The following is a 25,553-nucleotide window of genomic DNA, read 5'->3' as shown; positions in this document are numbered from 1 at the left end:
GTTTTCATGCAGCTCTCACAATGAGTCTTACTGACCCATAATGGCCCTGTTCGGGGGTCCTTACACAGTTCTGCCAATACCACCATGTCCAGATCCACGGAAGTCCCTGCTATTCCAGTCTTGAGTCCCCTTACCTCTCCCCTGATGTGTGCAGTTCTGTCCATGCACTTCAGTCCTCACTTGCAGCACTCAATGCTAATCCAGACAAGCTGTTACCCATAGTCCTGGTGCTCTCCTACATGCCTCCCCCACACAGTTGGGCCCAATGCTCCTCCATCCTAGCCTGCAGCCCCCCTGCTTCTCTTGCTTGCTGAGCCCTGGCTTCCTCTGGCAGAGTGCCACATGTGTCAAACTCTGCAATGGCTTTCCTCTAGGGCAAGTTTTTTTTCAGTGGGGATTAGGCAGACACACTCAGAGTTGTCACTTGAGCGCTACAGAGGGCACTGGACAGCTGGTGTCAAATGCCACAGTTTCACAGATGTGGGAGTGGAAGGCAGTTTTGCAGATCTGGACAGTCCAAAGGTAGCCTGAGATAAGTGGCCTCTAGGAAAATCTGAGACTGGCAAATCCCACCCTCCGAAATGAACCTGGGAGCAGCTTGGAAACTGCCCTCAAAGGAGGGCCAGGCTAGCAGATGTGGCTGGAGAGGCATGGAGGACAAGGGGCTTGGTGATGAACCAGGACAGGTACTGGAGTTGTGGGATGAGGTGGTGGGTTTATCTGCGGCTTAGTCCCTGCGCAGACTAGGGAGGGAGGCCAGGAAATGGGCGCTGCTCATTCCGCAGCGGGTCAGACTCTCCGACCCACCTGGCTCAACAAGTATGTGATGCTGGCACGCTCATGCCTGGGCAGCTGACCCCCTGACTGGCATGCAGACGGGCATGGCCATGTGCACCAACACACAGATGCAACTGACACACAATGGATGCATAGATGCTGATGTGTACACACACAGCTGATGTTCACAAGCACCACACACATACACAGGGAAGGCTCTGACACACGATTCTCTTTCCCACCTCCAAGGGGCAGGAGAACTGTGAAGGGGGGGGGACAGCTGGCTGGCGGTGGCAGATAAAGCTTGGGCAGAGCAGGGTGTGGCTGATCCCAGTTTTGCACCATTTGGAAGGTAGAGAGCAAGCACGCTTTCTGCACTGTTCCCAATAACTGCGTTCTCTTCACGTGCTTGCTCCTGAGTCCCAGCTCATCAGAGTGGGGGCTGGCTGGCAGCAAGGGGTGCCGGCGTCCGTGCGATGTGGGAGCTGGGGAATGCTAAGGAAATCGGTTTCCTAGTTGCTTTTGTTCCACTTTCCCAGGGCTCCGCTTCTTGTGGCAGGTGACGATGCGATGCCGTGTGTGAAGGGGACAAAGAGCAGATGCTATGTTTCCATTCAGGAAACGTCGGAAGCACGGAGGCCTGCACAGACACCAGCCCAGCTCGCAGCACCCTTTGCAGCTAACGCTGATAAGCTAACCAAGGGAAGGCACTTGGTGGGAGTCTAGAGTCTAGTGGCTAGAGCCAGGGCCTGGAGATTGTGTTCCTGCCCTGAGCACTGGAGCAAGTTGCCTTACTACTCTGTGCCTCTATTTCTCTTTCTATAAAATAGGGCTGATGCTGACCTGCCTTTGGAGGTCCCTGGTTACCTGGTGCTATGTAAATGGTGTTAAATTAATTGGCAGGGGGTGCACGGGAGCTGTTTTACCCCATTACAGTCTAAATGGCCAAGTGGCTTTAGGATAGCAGACGGGCTCACCATTCCAGAAGGATAGGAGCTGGGATGCTGGTCCCAAAATGGTCAATGCAAATAGGAGCTGGATTGGGGAGGCTCTTGCCCAGCCAGGGTATGAGGGGGAGCTCAGCAGGGAAAGGAGGTGCTGTTCTCTCCTGACTCCCCCTTATTTTAACCCTCCCATTTCCTATTCTCCTGGGATAGGAGCCTGTTCCCCTCAGAACCAGTGATGTGCATAGCTGCTGCCCTCCCCCGCCCCCACAGCGGGCACAGGGTGCTTTCCCAGGAAAGCCAGCAAAGCCAAGCCTGTCCTATGGGGGTGGGGGAGAGGTTCCCCACGAACTCACAGCTGTGTTGCACTGGGGCGATTTGCTTTCCTGGCAGCAGTGTTGGTTGAGGCACCTGCGACAGGGGATTGCCAAGTTCCTCCACGTCTTCCCCAGTGTCTGAGATGCTGCCACAAATGGGCTGCTCTGAAGCAGGGCTGCGGGGGAGGAAACACTCCAAGGGATGTCTGGCAGAGGGAGATGCCAGCTCTGGCGATGAGGGGTTGATGGGCTATTGGGGGGGGGGCTAAGCCAGCATGTGCTTGGGAAGAGGGGGCTCCCCCTCCTGCATCTCCATTTCCTGCTTCTTCCTGCTCTCTGCCACCTCCCCCTCTCCATCCCCTCTCAGTTTGGGGTTGCTGGTCTCCATCCCCAGTGCCAGGATCCCAAGTCTCTCTGCTGCCTGTGCCCTTTAGGTGTTGTTGTCGGCAGGTGCTGGCAGTGGGTGACTTTTTGCTGCGTTCTCTATGGGCTTCATTGAATGGCTTAGTCCCAAGCCAGGTGTCCCCTTCTTGGTTGGTTGTGAGCAAGGGTGAGGGAGAGATCCTGCCCCCAGCATTTGTAGACCGCTCCCTTCCTCACACCCCCATCTCCGCCACATACCCGAGCCAATCCAACCCACTTCTTAGCAACCCCAGTGCCCTGGGAGCCAGGCTCCGGATCAGCCCTCCCCTCCTTCCGCTAAATCTGTGGTTTGTAACCATGAGTCACCTTCTCTGCTCCTCTCATTAGTGACTCTGGATGGGTTATAAATAACCTGCTGAGCCTTCTTGGCCAGGCCCTGAAAGCTGTTGGCATTGCTGGCCCACCCTGGAGAGGTTAACCTCACCTTCCCCCTCCCCCCCCCAACACACACGCAGGCTGGACCCATGTCGGGCTGCAGCCAGTTGGCGTGTCTCAGTGACTGGGGTGTTTCTAGGAGTTTACAGTGTGTGTGCCCCACCATCCGGGCACTCAAATGTGAGGGGGAAGGAAGGGTGGGTGTGTTGCCATGTTTGGCTCCTCCCACACCCTCAAAATAAGATTTTTACGGTCTAGATGAACTAGGGGTGCTGATGCAAAGCAGGGATGGATCTGGCGTGTTACTCTCTTGCCACCTCCTTCCCCAAGTCTTGGCCAAGTTTGTGCTCTTCATCTGCTTATCTAACTCCCTGCTCGGTGTCTGGGGACTAAGCCTGGGGTGTGGTGGCTGAGGGGCAATGGGTCAGCTCTTGCCTGTATAGACTTCAGCTTATCTACGCCCTCTGGTGTCAAATTGCCCACTGTCTGCAGGACCAGACAGACTGAGGAATGTTGGGAGAGGAAGGCTGGTTTGGGGCTTAAGACACTGGCCTGCGTTCAGTTCCCAGCCCTGCCCAGACTCCCTGGGTGACCTTGGGCAAGTCGCTCTGTGCCTCCGTTTCCCCATGTGTACAATGGGGAGAATAGCCCAGCCCTGCCTCATGGGTGGAGGGAGAATACTTGGAAAGGTGAGTGATTTTGGGCCTAAACTGGAGTTTCCCTGTCCCCACTCCGTTGGTTAGAAGCAGGTCTCATTCTCCTCTCCTGCAATAACCCAAAACAGGCCCATCATTCCCCTGCCGCCTTCCCGGAAGGAGATGAGTGGGGCTTCTTCATCGCAGCCTGGGGTGGGAAGGCAGCTTGGCCACTTTTGAGTGGCTTATCCCTTTTGGCCAACTTTTTTCTTTTTATACATTAAAAAAAAAAAATTCTTTCCAAAACTCTAATCTCCCCTACGCTGTTTTATAAACTAATTGAATCTGTCAGCACTCCGCTGGCCTCTTCACTGTCTGGGGAGTGGTCGGTGTGTATGTGAATTAGGGGACCAGCCCCATTTATTGTGTGACTCACTAAATGCAGGAGCAGCCAGCAGGGTTGCCTGCCATTGTAGGGAAGAGAGCACCGTGAGTGGAGGGAATGCAGTTTTGTCTCACTGCTAGCAGTGGTTCCCAGAGGCAGCTGGACTGCGTTGGAGCACAGATTTATGCAGGAAAATCTTGGCAGTATATAGGCCCAATTCCCTCTTATGCCAGGGCTCCTTTATGCCATCCTGGCAGCATAAAGGGGCCTTAAAGTGGGTGGAAATGCCCCCTTGTGCAGACCACCTCCCTGGCTGGTGAGAGCTTGCCCTGGCTCTGCTCCAAGCCATGATGTAGGAGGTGTTTTGGGGTATGGCCAGAGTTCTCTGCTTCCCCAGGCCCATAGGGGTCCATGAGAAACTGTATAAGTTAAAGCAGCCCTGAGGCTGCTCTGCTGTAGCACAGGGCCCCAAAATACAGGAAGTCCCACTTCAGCCTTGCCTCAGGCGCAATAGCAGAGGAGCTGGGAATCCAGCCCTGTGCTCTTACGTCTACGCCCGTCCGAACATGAAGTCAGAGCTGCTGCACCCACGTGGTGTGCTCTGATCTACAAATAACCCCCAGAGGTAGCACTTAGCACATCTGCTTTTCCTCTGTGGCATCACAAAGCCACTTTTGCTTTTTTGGGCGCTTTTTTGGTATTTATTCCTCTTCCTTTGCCGAATCACTTCTGCGGAGGTGAGTCAGCCCTGCAGCCGCACGCTCAGCCCCAGCCTGGTGGTGAGTGCTAATTAGAGGAGGTGTGAGTAGAACTTGTGCTGTATGAAGCAGCCCTGATTTCCCCCCCCCCGGGGTTCATTTACCCAGGGTGCTTTTGGGCACCAGATTGGGTTTGTTCTCTAAATTGACGGTGGCTTTTTTTTTTGGTCTTGTGCCCATCTGGGAGCATCTTTCCCTGCTTTGGATCGATCTTGCTCCTTCCTCCTCCTCCTTGGGGTCCTTCATTCTTGGCTCAGCCTGGCTGTGGGCCTGTAGCTATGTTAAGAGCTGGGCTTTTAAAGAAAATTTTTTTTTTTTTTTGAAAAAAATCTTAACCCCCAAACTGGGACACTTTTTTCCGTTTGGCATAAATAGTCTCCCTGTGACAAAGCTTTACATTGAGTTTGCCATAGCAACCTACAGCAAAGCCAGTGTTTATAACACCCTGTCACCAGGGCTGGAGAAAACAAGCAGCTGCTGCCGTAGCAGGCTGGGGTGACACTCTCCAGTAAAATGGGGAGGGCATCCACCACAAGGAGCTTCCGGTGCTGGAGCGGAGTTCCTCTGCAGGGCCCTGACATCAGGGCTATTGTGGGCTCCTGCAGCAATCCAGCTGTGGGCATGTGGAAACATGCCAGGCAGCTGCCTCGCTGCATGGAAGGGATGGGGCCAAATGCCACATGGGCCTGCTCTTTCTCTCTGACTCTGTTCCTTTAACTTCCTCTAGGAGTAAGGAGCATGGTTTCGTAGAAGGACTCGGGAGCCAGCCTGTTACTCCCAGGAGAAACTTGGGGAAGGTTGAAATTGGGCTCTGAAGGCAGCAGCCTGATTCGTTTTAAATGAGGCACGATCCTTCCTTGCTTCACCGGCCATTCTGTCCTCGAAGCAGCGAGCTCAGTCCTGGTCTCCCAGTAGCCCAACAAATGGGAGAAACTCCATTTGACACCAGGATTGGGCCCGTTCTTCCACTGTTGGATCCTGAATCACCGCTGTGATATCTGCCTGCAGACAGGTGGGGAAATACCCAGAGGGACTCCGCATCTGAGCTGAGGAGATGCTCTTTAACCTTGGAACCCAGAGTGGGGGAGGCCAGGGAGTGGAGGCTAGGGGAGAGGGGCAGATAGGGATGGAACTTCGAATTCCTATCCTCCTCCCCATTTGGGGAGTGAACAATGGAGATGACTGGGCAGTGAGCCTGTATGCTGCCTGCTACACCCCCCATGTCCAATGCTGAAACCAATCAACTGTGCTTGATCTCTAGACCCAGGATCTCTGCCCGGCTGGGTCTGCTTTAATTGCCTTGGTCTCTGGGAAAGATCATCCCTATCTATATAATCCGTCTAGAGCAGTGGTTCCCGAACTTTAGTGAAAGGGGTTGGCGAGCTGTTAAATTGTGAAATCTCGTGAACCCCCTCCTGAAAATGAATGTTTCCAGGGATTTGAGCAGGGCTCCTGCTGCTGGACCCCGTTGATCGCCCTGGTCAACTGAGCTCCACTGAGCTCGGGCTGCAGGTCCCGCTGACCCCCGGGGCTCAGGCTGTCTGCCCTGCGCAGAGCTCTGGGGTTCGGGCGGCCGGCTCCCCGGCTGATTTAGGTGGGGGTAGGGCTTGGGCTGCCAGCCCCAACTGCCCTGCCCTGCTCTCCCTGGGGCTCAGGCTGTCTGCCCTGCAACTGGGTCCCACCTGCCTCCAATGCCCGGGGTCCTCTGGCTGCCATGAGTGAAATTTTTCTGACGAACCCCCTGTAACGTTCTGCGAACCCCACTTTGAGAACCACTGGTCTAGAGGCTTACGCTGCACTCAAGGCTGTAGCAGCTTCTGCTAGTTGCTGGGAACAGGGCACCTTCCTAGCATGGAGAGCCGGGATGATCAAGGCAATGTAACTTGGGGGAGAGAAGGGAAAAGCAAAGCCAAGGTAAGGGAGACCCTCTCCCAGCTTCCACTGGCTGTGGGTATGTTTGCACTGAGCCCTGCAGGCTGATCCCAGACCTTGTTGTCTCCATCCTGACACACAAGTTGTGGGCATCTTTCTCCTTAGTCGTGAAAGGGCAGTAGCTAGAGTGGTCAGAGCACAACAGCTTGTGCCTGACTCCTCCTCCTCCAACACTCCCCCCCCCCCCCCCGAGCACCTTGCTACTGCAAGAGCAAAGGGAAACTGCCAACTCCAGGAGATGGCTGAGGGAATTACTAGGCCAGAGCTGGAATCCGTTTTGGACTTACAAGTACCTCTGAGGATCCCAGGTAAGCCATGTTGGCTGAAGCATTGGCTGTGACCAAGGGAGCCCTCTCCCCAAGTGACACTCTGCGGGAGATACAGGGAAATGCTGGCCCGGACCATTGTCTCTGGAGACGATGCTGCGTACAACCCTTTCCAAAGACCCCAGGGGAGGACAGAGTTGGGCTGGGATCTGCAGACCTGCAGCCCAGGACAGGGAGCCAACAACCTTTTTTTTGTTTTTTGTTTGTTTGTTTGTTTGTTTGTTTTTTTTAGACCTTCCTTTTCAAAAGGAGCCCGTGGCTTTTGGATGCCTCCATATATTTTTTTTTTAGGTGCCCACCTTTGGACCTCTCCAGCCTGAGCAGTTGTTGCTTCAGTCCAGCCCCAGGCCAATCATCCAGCCAGTGCAGGCCACTGATCTCTGCCATCCCAGATCTAGGAGTTAGGACCTTCTCCCCACCAACAGGGGACATAGGTCTGCAAGAGGAGTGAAGCCCCTAGTAGCGGCATGAGGAGCTACCCAAAGTCTCTGAGTTGTGGAGCGAGGCAAATACAACAGCGTACTGTGACTGCAGGCCCCAGAGAGCCCTGTCTAGAGGGAAGGGGGAAAATGCCCCCCTTGGCAGGTACTTACTGGATGTTAAGGCTGGGCCTGACTGTGTTAGAGAGGATAACCTCTCTGGCCGTCCCACAGCAGTCTCTCACCCTCCCCTGCTCCTGCCCAGGGGTAGCTTCCCTTTTTCTCGCATGGGGAATGCCCTGTGTTCCTAGGGGGAGGTCTGGGCCCCAGATCCCGCTGGCCATTCTGTGTCAGTCCCTGCACCCTGGAGTGGAGAGATGGCACTTAGGTGCCATCAGCTGCACCTCTGCCCGCTTGCCTTTTGGTTTTCCACCCCTGGGAGGGGTGCCCTGTCTCCCTAATGCCAGTAAGTGTCTTCTCCGTCTGCCATGGTGGAGGTGTAATGCAGCCGTTTATTATTCCGGGCAGGTTTGTCTGCAGCACTGCATCAGCTCCATCATTCCTCATCAGCTGCTCCCTCCTCCTGCTCCTGCCAGCTTCTCTCTCTGTTCCACCCTCCCTCCCTCCCTCTTTCCTTTCTCACTTGGCTAGCACCCATTGACTGTGAAGGGGGATGGGATGGGAGTGGTTGGGGTGTGGCTGGGGGCAGGAGTCTGCTGGGAAGGGGGTTTAGGGGGGATGGAGAGGGGGCTGTGTGTATATTTGGGGGGTACATGACAATGATTTTAGGGAGACCCAGTCCCCCCCGGATCCTGTTCCCCCCCAACCTAGGTGTAGAAAGGAAGGACCCTACTGGGCCACTCCTGTCAGCATCCTCTCTCTCCTGCCCCTCCTTTATTTTTTCCCCTCATTTGAAAGGATCCTTTTTGGTTTTAAATCTCCATCTCCCCCTTTTTTGATGCCCTCTGCAGACGGCCATATAAAACCCAGCCGTGCCAGCCCTGCATTACATCCACTGGGTGCCTGCCCAGCCAGCACCCACCCTTCCCCTGCTTACCTGGCCTGTAAATGTTTCCGCTCTTCTCCCCTGTCCCTGCCCCTACACTTGCAGAATGTGGCTGGGCTGGGGCGTGATCCAGTGCGGAGATGGGTTCAAAGGCTGTTGTGTTCCTGCTCCAGCAAAGGGTATCAAAGCCAGTGTAATGCAGAGGTGTTTTAGCATAGGCCCCCTGGGGCTTATTCCCTAGTCTCCTCTTGACATAGAGGAAGCCTTTGCTTGCCATACCCCTCTGCTGCAGGATGTCTCCTCCAACCCTCTCTCCTTTCCTAGCCCCAGCCCAGGGCACTTAGCCCTGGAGACCTGGATTTAAAGCTTGCTTATGATGTGGGTGAATTCAAGGGAGTTGTTTACGTTCACTTGCCAGGATGACCGTTGCTCTGTGGCTCATCACAAGGCAGCACCGTTGGCTGTTTCTGCTCAGCAGATGCCCCAGGACCGGAATAGCAGGGAATTGGGGCCAAGAGGCACTGGCATGGCTGGACATGGTGGTGCAGGGGGATGACACACAAGAATGCAATAGCAGAGGGGAGCAGCAGGTTGGGAGTGAGGTGTGCTAGCAGAACTGTATGGATGAAGCCCAGGGCAGGAATAGCAGCAAGGAGGGGATTGCTGGTCATGGAGGCATGCTGGTGGAGCTGATGCAGAGGGCTGAGATGGATCCCTTTTCCCTAGAGCTCTCCACATGTGGCTATTGCAAAGTGGAGACTGTATTTATCAGAATCCAGACTCTGGGTCTGACCCAACCGCCAGAGCTGAATCCTAGGCTTGTCCTGTCCAGCTCAGAGGCCCACTGGTTGAAGAACCGCCTCTTGATGGATCCACCCCTAATCCTATATGAATCAGGGGACAAATGTGCTAGGAGCCATCTGATACCAATTAAGAAGACTCACCTGTTGGGGACTTTCTCCACTTCCTTTGGCCTATTGAGGGGTCAGTTGGGGAACAATCCCTGCCCCTCTGGTCCCACCCCCTGCTTCACATGACCAGTACTAGGTGGAAGGATGCAGCATTGTCCTAGCATCTCTGCACTTGGCTGCCAGCAGCTGAGTGTTTGGGCTGCTTGGAGCCTTCTTCTGGTCTTCCCCACTGCCTTTCTCTGCCTTACTCCCCCTTCAGAGGAAGGGACCCAGGGAAAGAACAGCTTCCCCCTTGGTGCCTAGAGGCTCTGGAAACTAATTAGAGAGTTAGGAAAAAGAAAAGGAGGACTTGTGGCACCTTAGAGACTAACCAATTTATTTGAGCATAAGCTTCTGTGAGTTACAGCCCGCTTCATCGGATGCATTCAGTGGAGGAGTTAGGGACAGTCAGCTGAATAATGTCATTAGATGCTTGTTAGAGTGCTGGCTGCTGGGGCTTTCCTCCTTCTCTCCCTGGCCTTGGTGGGGCCGGAAGGAGATTCCAGAGGATCACCCTGTCCCGTGGGGTTCTTTCTGTCCCTGGCAGGGCCTCTGGGACCATTTGTCTGGCTCCAAAGAGCACCCTGAGCACATCCGTTCAGTAGTTTCCAGCTATAATATTTAACGCCCAGGAGGGGACTGGCTGGACTGGGCCTTTGACATGTAAATTGCCTGGAATGACGTGGCTAGGTGGGTGTCACCTTAATGTGTCCCCTGATTTGCAGTCTGCATGGTTGGGGCAAACCTACTGTGGTGGTCCAAAGTCCGCCCCCCCCCCCCAATTAGGGTGACCCTGGTGTTTGTAAGAGTGTCAGTGGGGTCAGTGTGAAGCTGTAGACCTCATGGGTCAAAGTGTGGCCAGGCTGAGCTTGCACCCGGACTCCCAGGTGAGGGGATAGCCGTCTTTAAAGGAGACTGAAAGCTGCTTTTGATCCATCCCAGCTACACCTGGATGCATGGTGGGAGCGTATTTCCTGGACATGCCCCAGGTCTGTCTGTCCCAGCTAAGCCCAGGGCCCCAGTGTTGCAGGCACGGGACATACACCTGATCCTGCCCTGGAGAGCTTGCAGTCAAAGTAGAGCTGACAAAAAAGATGGGGAAACATGACTTGCCCAAGGTTACCCAGCAGGTCCGTGGCAGAGCCAGGTCTCCCAACTCCCAGTTCGGTGCCCTACCCTCTAGGACCACAGTTCCACTCCAATGGGCAGCAGTGCAGACTAGAGCTGTCTGAGTGTACGCAGACTTTCCTCCCCTGGGAATCTGTTATTTTTTGGTTCTTCTCTCCCCCGCCCCTCTCCACCTTGCAACCTGCCAAGAGGGATCCCTGGTGCTCCAGTTCTGAGGAGGAGAGGAATCTGGGGAGATAATGATAGGAGCCCTGCAGGCTCCTCCAGGGGTAATTATGGAGTCTGCAATTCCAGGATTAATTAGCTGCCTTTCTCTTAACCTCTTAGCTCTTTTCAGAAGATGTTATTTGTTATGAAAGGGGAAAAAATAGGAACCATAATCCCCTCCCCCATCCTCCAACACGCTATTAATCAGCAGGGGTCTGTTTAATTGGATCTGCCATCTTGTACCTCCTCCCGCAGGGAGCTTTAACGCCCTTAAATGATAGATGAGTAACGGCTCCACTAGAGAGGCTCCTGGGTGGGGTGGGGGAGGGCAAAGCAAGTAGATGGATGGACAGATGTGCTTTCTTCTATAGCACCAAGCCATGACCTAGAGTTGCCCCCCAGTCCCATACCAATGACCTACTGCAGGGCTTCCTTAAGGGATTTCTTGTTTTAAGGCTGGGAAGACACAGACTCTCTCTATCCCTGAGGTGGGCCTACTTCTTTAAGGGGAACCCTGAAAATTAATAATGGCCTATTTAGAGTTCCTTCCCTAAACAAGGAGTTTGTTGGTCATCCATGTGTGTCCAGGGCTCAGCACGGTGGGAGTGTGGTTCCTGATTCATATTAGCACCTAGAGGCCCCAGGCAGGGATCAGAGCCCTGTTCTGGGCATGGTTCAGGCAGGGATCACAAAGACCATCCCTGCCTCAAAGAATTTACAGTCAAAAGCCTAGATTCTGCAAGCTGTTCTGCTTGACTGGATCCCCAGGGGCGCCGAGATCCACCTGCATGGGACAACTTGTGGGGTTGGGACCTTGGCTTATTAAAAGATTCAAAAGGAGGATGAACAAACAGACAGGGGGAGTTGTGGTAGCAGTGAAAGGAGCAGGGGTTTCCTGGAAAACAGGGGCTACAGCTCCCCACTTTCCTCATGTGCTGCTTGGGTCTGCTCTGGGTGTCTTGCTCTCCCTGGGTGGATGTGACAGTAACTTGGCTGGCTGGCTTCCCTTTCTATCTCCATTCCTGGTTCTCATGCACTAACATGATGCTGTGTTCCCAGGATTACCCTATTTTCACAAAGGCATCTCTTGAGGACACTTCTGCGCCTGTCATACCTGACATCTGTAGCAACTCTTAAAATTCCCTTCAGAGGCTAAATTTGGGGACACACAGACAGCATCTGTCAGGTTCTCTCTGCCACAAGTGAGAAGAAAGATATGGAGAGAAACGGTCTCCCTCCAACCCTATTGCATGCTGACTCCATATCTTTAGCCACCAGCATGGAGTCTTCTCTTATCCTGTCTCCTTATCTCTAATCTCCACAGCTCAGTCTGTTCCTGCCTTCCCTGCAAGTAGCTGAATTATGCTGGGGGATGGGTGGAGTCATAATACCCTAATCCCTGGCCTAGCGGGATGGTTTTTCTGAGAACGCAGCTTGGATCATGCGCATCTTTGCCTCTGCAGTTTGGTTCTGCGGGATCTCTGCTGTCCTATTGCTTATGGAAGGAGCTGGAGCATCAGAGGGACTGAGATTTTTCCATGTTGCATTCAGGGAGAAGGGAAGGGGATGGGGTGAAGGCTTCCTAGCAGCATACCCTGCCCTAGTCCCTCCTTCCCAATTTGCTCCTCTACGTTCTTGTGCTTCTGGTGACCCCTTAGGTAGAGTGTTTATCTAATTGTGTTGCATTCGTGCCCAAAGGCCCCATATAAACACGTAGGAAGAGCTTCTTTCTCTGCCCATCAGAGTTTAGTCTAAGAAACAGGGTGCTTCAAGGACTGTGGTAGCTAGGCTGCTGTGAACTTCCTGGTCTCCCCAGTCCCTCTTCAGGGCAGATGCAACCCTGAAGAAATCCCAAACTGCAGCATAGCTGCAACACCCCCAGTTGAGAGAAGCCTGCTTTGTGCATGCATTTTCAGGATCAGTGGCCTTGAGCAGACTGCAGTCGTGGACTGTTGGTGGAGAAAGCCCTCTCTAGCAATCTGGGGAGGGGGACATCCTCAAGCGTTCAATCCCCCGACTCCTTCCTTGCCAGCTGCTTCCGCTTTTGGAGAGGGCAGGGAAAGCATGGGGGCCCAAAATGTCTGGAATCCAACTGGGGTATGAAGTTCCATCCCAGCATTTCCCTACAACTGTCACAGGTGCCGAGGGGGACTCCCCTCTCCTCCTGGAGGAGGAGGAGAAGAAACTGACGTGGATTTCTCTGCCCATCTGGAATGGACTCTTGAATCCTCCCCAGTTTTAATATTTCAGGTTCTCTCCCTTCCTGCTTCAGGGAACCCACTGAGACTTGCTCTGGAATTCTCCCTTCCATGCAGGATATAGCTGGTGCTGATTCTAACTCAGCTGTGTCTGTCTGCACGTGGGGCTTCATTGCTGAATAAGTCATAGTATTTCTCTCCTCCTCATTGCCCCATTCTAAGTAATGGTAATAGCTAGTAATCATTGTACAGATGGGGAAACTCGGGCAAAGAAGCTAAAGGGATGTAGTATAAAAATCTCTGTATTTAAATGTTTGAGGGGTTTTACCCATGTTAACTGACAATCCACTCATGACTTAAACAAAAGGCCTTTTAAGCTCCAATTTATTTGTCCACATTTATGTTTGTTTACTTCTTTAGCTTTGTCTCTTCCAGACAGAGAAGAAATCAGTGGAGTCACTTTCACATTTTATATATAGTCAGTTTCAGAGCCAGATTCTCAGGGCGTCCCTGGCACGACAGAGGGGTGTGTAAGAGACAGCTGTTTTCCAGTGGAAGTCTTTGTTTTTAAAACAAATAAATGGAAATATTTCTCTTCCTCTCTGCTTTGGGCCAGACCGCTGTGGATGGAGCAGAGAGTCACCTGGGTCCTCTTCATGACTCAACTGGAAAGTCGTTTATCCTGGGGGCCCTCAGTCTTCCCTGCTGCGTAGTTAGACCAGTGATGCTGATGCACTTTGAAGTGCTTTGAGATTGAGATGAAGGACCAGATCCTCAGCTACCGTTTAGCAGCATAGTTTTGTTGAGGTCAGCAGAGCTTAGACTGTCTTGTTCTGTATTTGTACAGCACCTAGCGCCACGGGGTCCTGGGCCGTGACAGGCTCCTACGCCTCACAGTAATGCAAATAATAGACCCATTTCTGCTAGCTAACCGTCCTGCTTGAAAAGGACTACGAGTGCTAAGCATTCTTGCTGTGAAGCAGCCTTTTCTTACACCATCTAGTTGTCCAGCTGGGCATGTCCCTTTAAGATCCTGCCCTAAAACAGGGTAGAGGTGGGATTAGAACTTGGGGGTTCCTGGCTCCAGTGCTCCATTCCTAGACCTTACTGCCTCCCAGTATTTCTTGTATAGGTGCAGCCCTAGCACTGTGGCTTTCGGTCCCCCGTTCCATGGCACATGCATCTCGGGCCTCTTGTTAATGACGGTATTTTTGTTTTAAATCTGTCTTGCAGCTCCCGTTGCCGCTGGTATCCAGGGAACCCTCCTCCTTCTCCAAGAGAGACACTGGTTGTTGCTAAGGTCGCTTCCACGGTAACATGCACATCCTGTTTACACCTTTATCTGGAGAAGTTGGGCTCAGCTAGTCACGCTGCTTCACCTGGGAAGCTGTAGAAGGAAGCACCTGCTTCCCCTTCCCCACCTCCAGCACGTCCGCAGGGATTCTCTTCTCTGTCGAGGCTCCACCATCCAGTCCTCTACGGGACTGTGGAGCTAAGGTGGCTGCTGAGAGCTGCCAAGGACCGTCTGTCCCCCCTGCGGGACTGTCAAGGGAGGGAGGTGAACAAATAGGAGCCAGCGTTTTTCCACACACGTCTGTTGCGACTCCCGCTGTTTTGGCAACATGACGAACAACGCTGCCGACCACCATCCTGGGAATTCGGTCGCTGAGGGCAGCCATGAAGGGGATTTCGGCTGCTCCCTGGTCGACCTGCGGACCCTCATGGAGCTTCGGAGCAGTGAGGCCGTTGCAAGGATAAATGACACATACGGGGGTGTGCAGAACATCTGCAAGAGGCTGAAGACGTCGCCGGTGGAAGGTAAGGGGCTGGCCTGGCCCAGGCAGGTTAGCAGAGAGGGACTGAAACAGGAGCTGTTTCTCCCAAGCTCCCATGTGCTCTGGAGGATCTGAGGGGAACCGTTCCTGATCTTGCCTGTTGATCAGTGGTGGGTTAGAATTTGCCATCTTGTTAGGCCTAAACCTGCAAATTGGAGGCCGCAGGCCTACGTTCCCCATTCAGTTGCGTGGCTCAGTAGTTGTGAGGGTCCATCAGATTACGGTAAGTATTCAAGTGGCCCAATCCGAGATAGGGGCCCCGTTGTGTTGTGTGCTGGCCATACACCAAGTGAGAGACAGTCCCTACCCAAAGAGTTTACAGTCGAACTAGACAAAACAGCCCAAGGAAGGAGTAATATCCCCATTTTGCAGCTGGAGGGGGCTGAGGCACAGAGATCAAATGACTGACTTGAGGGGGCGCCCAGGTCTCAAGAGTCCCAGCCTTAACCACAAGGCTATCCATTCACATTCTCCCTGCAGCCTCCAGCTCCCTTCTCTTTGCCAGGCCCCCAGAGTGGGATGCAGACTCCAAACTGAGGGAACGGGCGAAGAGTTGAGTAGTTTAGGAAGCGTGAAAAGCTGTGGGATTCCTTTCCGCGGCTGGCCTGGTGCCCATGAGCTTTGCTCCAGCGTTTCTGCCATTAAATAATTGATAGCGCTAACAGCAGGATAGTGCTGGGGCAGCGTGGGCTGGTGGTGAAGGAGAGTTTAAAGGTAGATTAGGAACTCAGCAGCCACGTCCAGCTGCCATCCAGACACCTGTGACTCCAGCTGGGCTTGTCATATGTCCTTGCAAAGCTCTCATGCTAGTGTCCTGAACAACTGTGTATGTAACCAGCTGTTCCCCAGAGGCAGACACTTACAGGGGATGCTTCTAATATGGACTCACCAATTCTCTGGGCTCCTAAAAGGGTCTCATAAGGTCTACGTGTAAAACCAAGTAACCCTTGGGTGGGGATGCTCCCCCCTGGCAGCCATGCTAATCAGGTTTCTGCCTGAGCCCCTCCAGAGGACTTCCCAATAGAAATGTGGTCCTTGCCGTGTTAGAAAGTAATCCTGGGGGGCTGATGATGATTCTAGTCAGCCTCCCAGGCCAGGGTTACGTTCCCTGGAGTGTTGCACTCCATAATTTTTTATTTCCCTAGCCCCCAAACTCTTTTTGAGGACCCTCCAATCTAGGCTCTTGAGAGGCAGGATAGCATCAATGCATGCTGGGTAGCTAGTGGTCCTAGCAGAGAAAAGGAAGGAAAAGACAAGGAAAGCGATTTTTTTTAACACCAGTGAAGTGTGTTGGACAAGGATTCCTAGGAGGGGAGCTGATGTTAAGGTGGCAGGGACTAGGCTGGCTAATAGGCTTGGCCATTGCCTATGGAAGGCAGAGGGGATCTGCGTGGATGGCAGCTGCATTAGCAAGGCCAAGACTCCGAAATCAAGTGTTTTCTTGCTTCACTTTGAGAACTTATTGTTCGTAGCTCTTTCGCATTGTGATGTAAGTGCTGGATTAGCATATTTCACAGCCGTGCCTGGGAATGGGAAGGTGTGCTTGGGGAGAAGGGAAGACCACACAAGATCTAATCATGGGGGGAGAGATGGGGACATCCTGTTTGGAAATACCAAATTCAGATCACAAAGGAATGTGTTTCCCACGCCAAGCAGAGAGTGCACATGCATGGAGGGATGGGGAGTTACACCCCACATGCTGCTCTGTGCTCTTATTTCTGTTTGCAGAGAAGAGAGCTGAAAGGCAGCTGTCCTAATTCCCTCAGTCTTTTTGTCTGACTCTCTCCCTTGTTTCCAGACCTGCATATTCCTCCATCCCACACAGCCCCAGCATTGCTCTCACTTGGGTTTATTTCCGCCCAGCGCCGAGGTTACTGCAAACACTGAAGGCTGGAGCGCTGCATCCCGCCGTCTTTCCGAGTTCCCTGCTTTTTCCTGTCATCCTCCCACGTGTCCCCTTTTTCTGTTGTCTCACTTCTGGATCTTGACAGGTTGAGAAATTTTTTTCGTCGTCATTGCCTGTGACAAAACACTGACGTGATCGATGGCCCTGATGCAAGAGGCATGTCCTCGGGGCTGGGAAAGACACCATAGCCAGCAGCATGGTAGACTGTAATGATGCCATTCCCCTCAGGCCCGGGGCTTTCGCTCTGCATCCCAGTAAATCTCATGTGTGATTCCATGAGAGAGCCTGTGCACAGGTTGATTCATCCAGATAATGTCACCACAGTGACTGGCTAGGGAAACAACCAGCGGGTCAGAGAGCCTGCAGGCCCAGGGTAAATAGCCCAGCGTGATGTATTTAGTAGATGGCAATGCTATCTGCACAGAGACATATAACCCTGGCGGAGGGAATGGACTCCCCTCACTGGCAGCTCAGTGAAGCCAGCATTTTCAAGAGTTGCTGCTGATTTGGGGGAACCTCAGTACTTGAGAGCACAGCCCTGAGACATTGATTCAGGAGGTGCTGAGCACCCACAGTGCCAGTTGAAGTTCATGGGAGCTGCAGGTGCTCAACACCTGTGAAAATCCAGCCCGAGGAGTGTCCTCTTGGCTCCTGAATGTAGGCTGAGATGGATTTCTGATTGGTCCTCCAGCATGGCTGAGGATCAGTGTCCATCTGTCTCTTAAAGTAAGTCCCTACCCCAAAAAGCTCTCTTCTGGGTTTGTACAGCACCTGGCACCATGGAGTCTGGTTCGTGACTAGGGTCTTAGGTGCTACTGCAGTATAAACCATGTTAATAATGGGGGAGCACGGAGTGTTTTGTTTTTTTTAAATCTCAGCTTATGGAGTGTCCTACTCCTCCCCCAAAGTTACTGGGGCTACTGCCTAGATCTAGCAGTTCCTCTTCACAAGCCCCAGTCACAACAGGCCCCATCGTGCTAACTCCTGCACAAACTGAGCGGAAGTTGGTCTGTAACTCAGTTGTCCTGGCCCCTGGTGGTTTGTATAAAATGGGTTCCTCTGACAGTCCATGTTCAGCCCTGTTCTGTGGAGTCCTGTGCCCCATGCCAGTGAAAGTCCCAGATTAGAGTTTGAGGGGGAGGCTTGAACTTGCTTCCCAGGAGCCAAGACCCTTTGCGCATTGGTCAAGTTCAGTTCCGTGCTCTGCAGCTGGTCCGTTTTGTCATGGGCTGAGCCAAAGCTTCGGTTCTAAACAGCCCACCCTTGAACCTTCTGCGGGAGTTTGGACTCCCACACAGCTTGGGCCCATCTCTAGTATCAGCAGGACGCAGGGATGAGGCCAGGTTCGACTGCAGTTAGACATGCTGGCCATTTCTGGACCAAATCTTCTCTGAACCTTTCTTCCGCCCATTGGTTTTTCATCTCTTGCGGCAGCCCCTGTGCTTCTGACTTTTGCTGGGATCAGAAGGGTGGAATGACTGAGAGTCTGTTCTTGGATCCTTCCAGTCCACAGGGAATCTGGCCTGGGAGCAGTGGATCAGGAATGAGCTGCAACCACAAGAGTGGGGGGTGGTCTCTCGACCAGAGAGCCGCAGCTCAGGATGGAGGTGCAGCGACAGAGCTGTTTGGATGCCCTAGGATTAACACGGAAACATCCTCTTAAGTTCAGAGGAAGTTACAGAATCTATTTTGCCGATACAACTTGTCCTCTGGGACTTCTGCCTTGACATATAAAATATAGGAGCCCTCTGCGGGCAACTTCTAGTACTGCTGAATTCCAGCTTGGCTCCCTGGGAATGTACACGTCCAGGGAGTCTCCCTCCCTGCATTGCAACAGAAGGCGCTTTTGGGCGGGGACAATGTCCCTGTGTGCTAAATCTTGTCCACAAATTGTTAGTGGCAGAGGCCGTGTTTGCATTTCAAGGCATCTACAGCTAAGTCCAGTCTCCCTAAACTTCAAATCTTGGGGTTCAGTAAGAGGCTGTTTACTAGTGACACTCTCCTAGGGCATCTAGATTGCCTGGGTCAATACAAGGTGCTTTATCCAGCACTAGAGTCCAGCTCCTGTCCCCACTCTATGAACCCCATCTCAGGGGGACAGCCGAGTGTTGAGGGTTCATCACACACAGCCTACGCTGCTCTCTATTGGAATAGTTGCATTTTGAATCTTGAGCTTCATGACTCAGAATGACCCCTTCCCAAGAGCTCGCTGCTAGGTTTGTGTATCCCAAAGCATTGCCATAGGGCCTTCGGCAGCCCCTTCCGTTACTGCTTGGGTCAGGCAGATATTTAGAAGCGCCCTGATGGGGACTCTGTGGTTGGGAGCTAGAGAACCAGAGGGTCTGTCTACCCAGCAGCCTCCATGAAAGATCTCCTGTACAGTCATTACAGCCCTTCTCTGCCACAAGGGACACTGGTGGGGAAAGCACTTTGTTCTGCGCTGTGGAGCATAGTTTGGCTGTGTCTGTGCCGTGTGGGGGCCCTTCCCATCCAGGCTTGTGGACCCCCCCAACCTCCTGCTAAGTCATCTCTGCAAACTGGCCTCTCTGTGTTTAAGCCAATCAGGGCTCTGGCCAGCTCACTCGTGGTGGGACTGGAGTCAACCACCCGGTGACTGTCAGAGGATGTAGAGGAGATGGCGCATTGGTGCCAGGAGGGGATGGTAAGGAGGTGCCTGCCGTCAGGTGATGAATGACCCTACGGCGAGGAGAGGATTCCTCCTGAGCTCCTAGTTGCTTTGGTCCTCTGCCCCTTTGAGTGTTACCTCGTAGGCATGTAGACCACTGTCCCTCTGTTCCTCAGCTGGCCAACTGCTGTGGAATTAACCCTCTGCTCTGTGAGTTTGGAGCCCAAGGCTGGTTTGTGGTGGTGAGGGAGGTGGGGTGGGAAAGGGAGCTGTACACAGCAGCTGTTGCCCTAAGCAAAGGCTTGTTCTGTGAATCAGTTTGACGGGAGTCTCTCTCTCGTTTTTCTATCTCGCCTGGGGGATGAAAGTGTCAGCAAATACAGCCTTGGCTGTCTCGCTGGCAATAACCACACCAGAGTCCCCTTTTCCTCCTCTGGCCCACTCTCTCCCTCCTCCAGCCTGCAGAGCTAGCATGGAGAGCCCAGCCCGTAACTGGGGATCCCTGGGCCCGAGGTTGGCTTAGCCAGCCAGTGACCTTGTCCCAGCTTCCCTAGAAGAGGCAAATCTTCCTGCTGGCAATACAAAATAAAATAACCCAATGGGGCATGAGGAATAGCAGAGGCAAGCCATGAGACCCTTCCGGTGCCCAAGGACTGCAGTGGCAAGAGCACCGGGAGGGGTAAAGAGCCAGGGCTGGGCACCTGACCTGTTTTTCTGTGTGTATGCACGAACTAACCTGGAGAAGGAGACCCACATTCAGCCAGGAGAAGAGTGGCAATGGGATGCTGCATTCTGGGGGAGAGAGATTGCTGTTCAGGTTCCCCTCCCCGATAGGCTCAGTGCCCTTTTACTCCTGCCAGAGGCCATGTCTACACTAGAGTCCTTTACTGGTATAGGTACACCGCTATGCTATGTACACCGGCAAAGCACTCCTGATGTGCAGGCAGCTATCCCAGCGTAGCTGCTCTTTGTTTGTGTAGCAACCGCCCCTGTGAACAAAACAAGATACCCTGGTGAAAGCGCGGCTTTGCCAATCTAGCTGCATCTAGGCTAAGGGCTTCTGCCAGCACTGCTTTGCCAGTCGGGGGTCACACGTCTTCACACCACTGGCCAAGAGATCTATGCTGACTAGAGTCCATTGGCCTCTAACCCATTCCCCTGTCACACCCAACACCTATCAATGATTGGCTGCCCCTTGTCCTTGCCTTCCTCCCTGACTGTGAGAGGATGGCCACAGTTGATTTGATGCACAAAGTGGCAGGTGGGTTATTTTGGAACCTCTTCTCTTCCCTCTCTGTAGCTCCTCCCCCCCATTAACCCTTTCTTTCCTTTACTTCCTACTTTAACTGGCAAACATCCCGGGGATTGCAATGGCTTATAAATCTTTCACTTTTTTAATATATAGTGTTGTCGTGTCTAGAGGTCCCAGCTGAGATCAGGGCCTTGTTGTGCTTGGTGCTGTATGTACAGGGTAAGCAATTTGAAAATCAAAGGCAGTTGGATGCCTTACCCTTTTAGGGGCTTTTGAAAAATCAAACCCGAACAGATGTTCCCAAGGTCGCATGTGGCATCTGCAATAGTGCACGGAGCTGAATTCTGATCTTCTAAATCCCTGGCCAGTGCCTTAATCCCGAGACTAGCCTCCCTCCTCCACATCCCGGAGTTTTGCACAATTCCATCAATGGCACCATAATAAGCTTGGGAGCTCTCAGAGGGCTGCACCCCTGGAATGTCAGAGGGGGCTGTGGAAATCTCGGCTGGTTTGGCTAATTTCAGGACAGCAGGCAACCCTGTCACCGGCTCATCATGACACAGATGCTCCCACTTTCCTGTGGGTCCCCAACTCCAGTCACTCTGAAGCTCTGCTTTCCCCCAGGACTGTGGTGAATTGGCTCCCTTAGGAAGGTGAAAGGGTGTGACCGTGTTTTCCCCCCCCCCACCCAACCCCCCCGACAGCTGGCAGGAGGACTAGCGGAATGAGGTTAGAGGGTGACCATGAAGAAAAGAACATTGAAAGTTGGGGAGAAGGAACAGGGCAGAGCAAGAGGGTGGGGATGGTTTGGGAGGAGACGGGCGGCTGGTGTGTATGTGTGAGCAGCAAGTTCCCTGCCAGACCAGGGGCTAAGCAGTTAAGGTGAATGTGGGGGAGTCTGCACTGACCGGCTTCTGGGCCGGCACCGCCCGTGTCGGTCACCTGCTGTGGCCCAAAGGGGGCTGCTCGAGGGTAGAGGGAGAGCAGATCCGCTGGCTTGGGCATAACTGGGGAGACAAACCTGATCCACGGTCCCTGTTTGTGCTAGAAGTTGAGGGGAACAGTTGTGGAGACTCTGGGGCAGGGGGCTCTCTGCCTCTGGCATGCAGCTGGGTCTGGGGAGGGGGCAGCAGACCTGGGCTGTGAGAGCAGACCTGGGCTTGCGCTCTCGCTCCCCCTGTGGCAGAGTGAGTGTCTGTGTTGAGGGGCAGGCAGCTTGCCCAGGTGGGGCAGCTGCAGGGCTGAGTTGTGGGGTGCGCTCTGTGGTGGAGCAGAATCTAGGGGGTGGGGGCCCAGACTGGGAGGCCATGTGCCTGGCATTCCTCCCTTCTCCCCCGTGCTGGGGAGCGTGCACTCATCCTCCCCTCCCAGTCCCTGGGCCATGACACCGCGTGAGTCAAACCACCGCATTATTTTCCATCCGGTCCAGAGACTTCGGGTGGGGCTCGTTCCCAGGCAGGCTTGTAGGGACACCCGGGCTGACTTCATCTGGCCAGCTTTCCTCTCCCTTCGGACTGTGCGGTGCCAGCCAGCCTGTGATGGGACGGAGGAGGGCGCTCCCTCATCTGCTCTCCCCTCTCCACACCTCCAGCCCCCTGCCTCTGCTCCCTCCCTGGCCCCCCTGATCTCCTGCGGGTGGCTGCAGCTGGGTAGAAGGGGAGGATTTTGTTCTCCTCGGGGCTCAGCTGGCTGAAGGAGGGGAAAACCCCCTCAAACGACAGGGAAGTCAGCCTCTAGCTAGAGGGTCTGTCTGGGTTTCCAGGCTGGCCCAGCCCTGACCCACATGTGGAGGGGAGATGATCCAAGTGTCTACAGTTCAGAGCACAACTCTGAGTCTGACCTCCCCGCCTGGTGCATCTCGGGAGTTGGCAGGAACCTGGCTGGGGCACCCTTAAGGTGGAAAATGCAGGGCTCTGACCTTTTTAAGGTGGAGCTGGTGGGGAGGCGGGCAGTTATGGATAAATTTCATTTAAGTCCACCCTGACATAATGTTGGTTAAAGGGGCTGGGTTGACAGCCCCAAGGAGACAACTCTTCTGTGTCGCAACAGGGCGGAGATGGCTTTGTGGTGAAGGCTCAAGGGTTAACATGCCTCCCCCCCCTTTTTTTTCCCAGATGTGGAGACTGGGGCTTGAGGGCTGGGCTCAATGCCTAGTTATGCCCCAGACTTTTCTGTGTGACCTTGGGCAAGTCACATCCCCTCTCTGGGCCACAGTTCCACATCTGGAAAAGGCAGCGAGTGTGTGGGGGGGATTAACCCTTTCCTGCCTCACTGCCCAGCTGAGGGCACACGTGCTGCCGTGACGGGGGCCACGTGAACACCGTGATGTATAAGCAGTGGTCTTGACCATGGGCGTTTAGGGCAGCCTCAGGGATCTGACAGTTTCTCGTTAACCCTCCCTCCGCCCCCTTACTGTCAAAAAATCCACATGGCAAAGTGGGCGAGAGGAGGCGGTTTTGTTTTGATGGACCCGTGTAAGACTGATGGAAGCAGCAGCTGGATGCTCGAGGTCTGTCTCCAAGCCCATGTCTTCCCTACAGCATCAGCCCAGCAAACATCTCCCTGCGGATGGGGCTGAATCTACAGATCTAGCCCTGGCATGAATGGACGCCCCCATTACTCTCCCTATCTGTGCAGCTGTCTGCACGGACTCTCCTCCCCTTGGCTTCCCTCCCATGTCACAGCCCTATTCTGGAGCCCGGGGGCAGGGCCTGCAGGTGGAAGGGTTGGGGCGGGCCCCACAAACCCCTAATCTGCCTCTGCCAGCTTTCCATTGGAAAGATCTTAGTAGAGCTGGAAAAACCCTCGGACGTCCTGGAAGAACTGGGTACAGCTGATTTTGCAAGGCTGGGGAAATCCGGAGTGATGCCTTGGACTCAGTCACCTTGCCTGGGCACAGGACAAAGCACAGATCTGGTTGTCTGAGGCTTTGTGGGTGGTACCTGCTGCCCACATGCTAGGCAGAGAGTGCTCTGGCAGCCGCTGCCTTCCCTGTGAGCTGGAGAGAGATACTGAAGCAGGCAGCTCTGATTTCACACCTGTTATAAATGCCAGAGTCACAGCTAATTTGATGCAACATGTAAACAAGCCAGTGAGCACCAGCTGGCATTCATTGGCACGTGAGGGGTTTGCTAGGTGGTGGCTGTGTTGGAAAGGTGGCGAGCATCAAGAGCTCTCGCTACCTTTGGTTTGCTGATCAGAGCTAGTGTCCCTTGTTTCCTGTGTGTGGGGTACCTGGTCCAGCTGAATGTCTGAGGGTACGTCTACACTTGAAAGACAAACCCAAGGTACTGAGTCTCCAAGCCCAGGTCAGGTGATAGCCATGGAGACATTAGGGCCCAGGCTGTGAAACTCTCCCCCTCGCTAGGTTACAGAGCCCAGGCTCCAGCCCAATCCTGAATGTCTACGCTGATGTCTTTAGCACTGCAGCCCAGTCCCCGCGACCCTATCAATGGCCCCGAGCTCTGACACTCAGCACTGCTGGTGTTTCTCCACAGTGTAGACATACTTGTGGGGACACCCCAGCTCACTTGGTGTCAAACCTGCAACTCACTCAGTTTGCCTCATTCTCTCCCGTCCCTTTGCTGACCAGTCACACCTTCCCTAGCAGGCTGATTTAGGCTGGTGGGGGAACCCCAACAAGGAACTAGAGTAAAGCCACCCACTGTTCTCATGACCCACTCCACCCAGTGTTGGGGGTAACTGAGAGCGCAGGGGGGACTCCCAGGTTTCTGTCTTGCTGCATCATTCAAGGGAACTCAACCACCTGGCCCCAGCTGGGCTCGCTTGTCCCTGAGGGCACCTCTGGCATTTGTAACCTCAATGCAAATCGGTGCAGGTGGGGGAAGCTTGCCAGGATCTCCACTGGAGCCTAATCTCTCCAGGGTCTGGGCGCCCTCTGCTGTTTTCTGCTGTAGAGGCCCAGCCAGAAAAGCGCATGCATGGGAGAAACCGAGAATAAGAAGCCGTGCGGTCTAGTGGATGGGACATTAGGAGACCTGGGTGATTTTGGGCAAGGCACTTCCCTGCTCAGTGCCTCAGTTTCCCCTCCCACCATCTGTCTGTCTGTTTTATCTGTGTAGGTTGCGAGCTCTCTGGGACAGGGTCTGTCTGTACAGCCCCTGACACAATGGGGCCCTGATCTCAGCTCTGCTGTGATCTAAATAACGCTGAAGGGAGTACTGGAGAAGGAAGGTACCCAGGGATGTCCAAGGATGATGTGTCAGCTGTTGGGATGGGGGTGGCAGGGTGACTTTCTTCTCCTCACCTCTCCTTCTTGCCTTCCTCTCCAGGCTTGTCTGGGAACCCAGCGGATCTGGAGAAGCGGAGGCAGGTTTTTGGCCAGAACTTCATCCCGCCCAAAAAGGCCAAGACCTTCCTGCAGTTAGTCTGGGAGGCGCTTCAGGACGTCACACTGATCATCTTGGAAATCGCAGCCATAATCTCCCTGGGTCTGTCGTTCTATCACCCCCCAGGTGGCGACAATGAATGTGAGTGCCCCACAGCTGTGGCGGGGAAGGGGCCGCGTCTCCAGGAACATTCACTGAGAACTGGCACGGAAGGGGTTGGTCTTGCCAGGAGCCGCACTATCCTATCCCCTGGGCTGTATCATTTGTGTTCTGGAAAAGGCGCTTTGATCGCTGCTTTAGGCTTCCTCTTTAGGATCAATCCTCAGCTGGTGTGACCCTGAAGCTGGAGGAACTATCTGGGTTTGCACAGGCTGGGGATTTGGCCCAGTGACTTCAGAAGAACTCTACCTCTGCCCCAGCTGGGGATCTGGGGCCTCATATTTCCCTTCCCCACTCCTGCCCCAACATACATGCTGCCTGATTGACTCTTAAGCAGATTTTCCCTAGCTGAGTTCCCTAACATACAGCTGACGTCGCTGAGTTTTCCTGCCAGTTTCCTTGCCAGCACACCTCTCCCACTGTACAGCTAGATGCTACAGTGCTGGGTGTGGCGGAAAATGCTAACATCTGTAAACTGATCCAAAGCCCATTGAAGCTAATGGAGAGATTCCCATTAACCTTGAATGGGCTTTGGGTCAGGCCAATAGACAAAAAGGGTTAATGCCTATGTCCTGGCCACATTCCATCTCTGTTAATTCTCTGCCCCTTGCCGTTTCAGGGAGATACAGGATTCGCTTACTGCAAT

General features: G+C 53.7%; 1 protein-coding gene across 5 annotated transcripts in view; it reads left to right on the top strand.

Annotated features, from left to right (window-relative positions):
- The window catches only part of ATP2B4 (ATPase plasma membrane Ca2+ transporting 4), a 103,838-nt gene that overhangs the window by 31,500 nt on the left and 46,785 nt on the right, over positions 1-25,553 (top strand). For 4 of the 5 annotated variants that reach the window (XM_073320115.2, XM_073320111.2, XM_073320113.2 and 1 more), the window contains 2 exons: positions 14,014-14,598; positions 24,692-24,889. In XM_073320115.2, the coding sequence (XP_073176216.1) occupies positions 14,403-14,598; positions 24,692-24,889 (394 nt within the window). In that variant the 5' untranslated portion in view covers positions 14,014-14,402. Of the gene's footprint in view, positions 1-5,341; positions 5,627-14,013; positions 14,599-24,691; positions 24,890-25,553 lie in introns of all 5 variants that reach the window. The other variant, XM_073320112.2, reaches the window with a different exon arrangement.

The sequence above is a fragment of the Lepidochelys kempii genome, chromosome 21, assembly GCF_965140285.1.
Source record: "Lepidochelys kempii isolate rLepKem1 chromosome 21, rLepKem1.hap1, whole genome shotgun sequence".
Classification (NCBI taxonomy): domain Eukaryota; kingdom Metazoa; phylum Chordata; order Testudines; family Cheloniidae; genus Lepidochelys; species Lepidochelys kempii.
The sequence above is the reverse complement of the archived record's forward strand: the minus strand, read 5'-3'. Positions and strand labels throughout refer to the sequence as shown.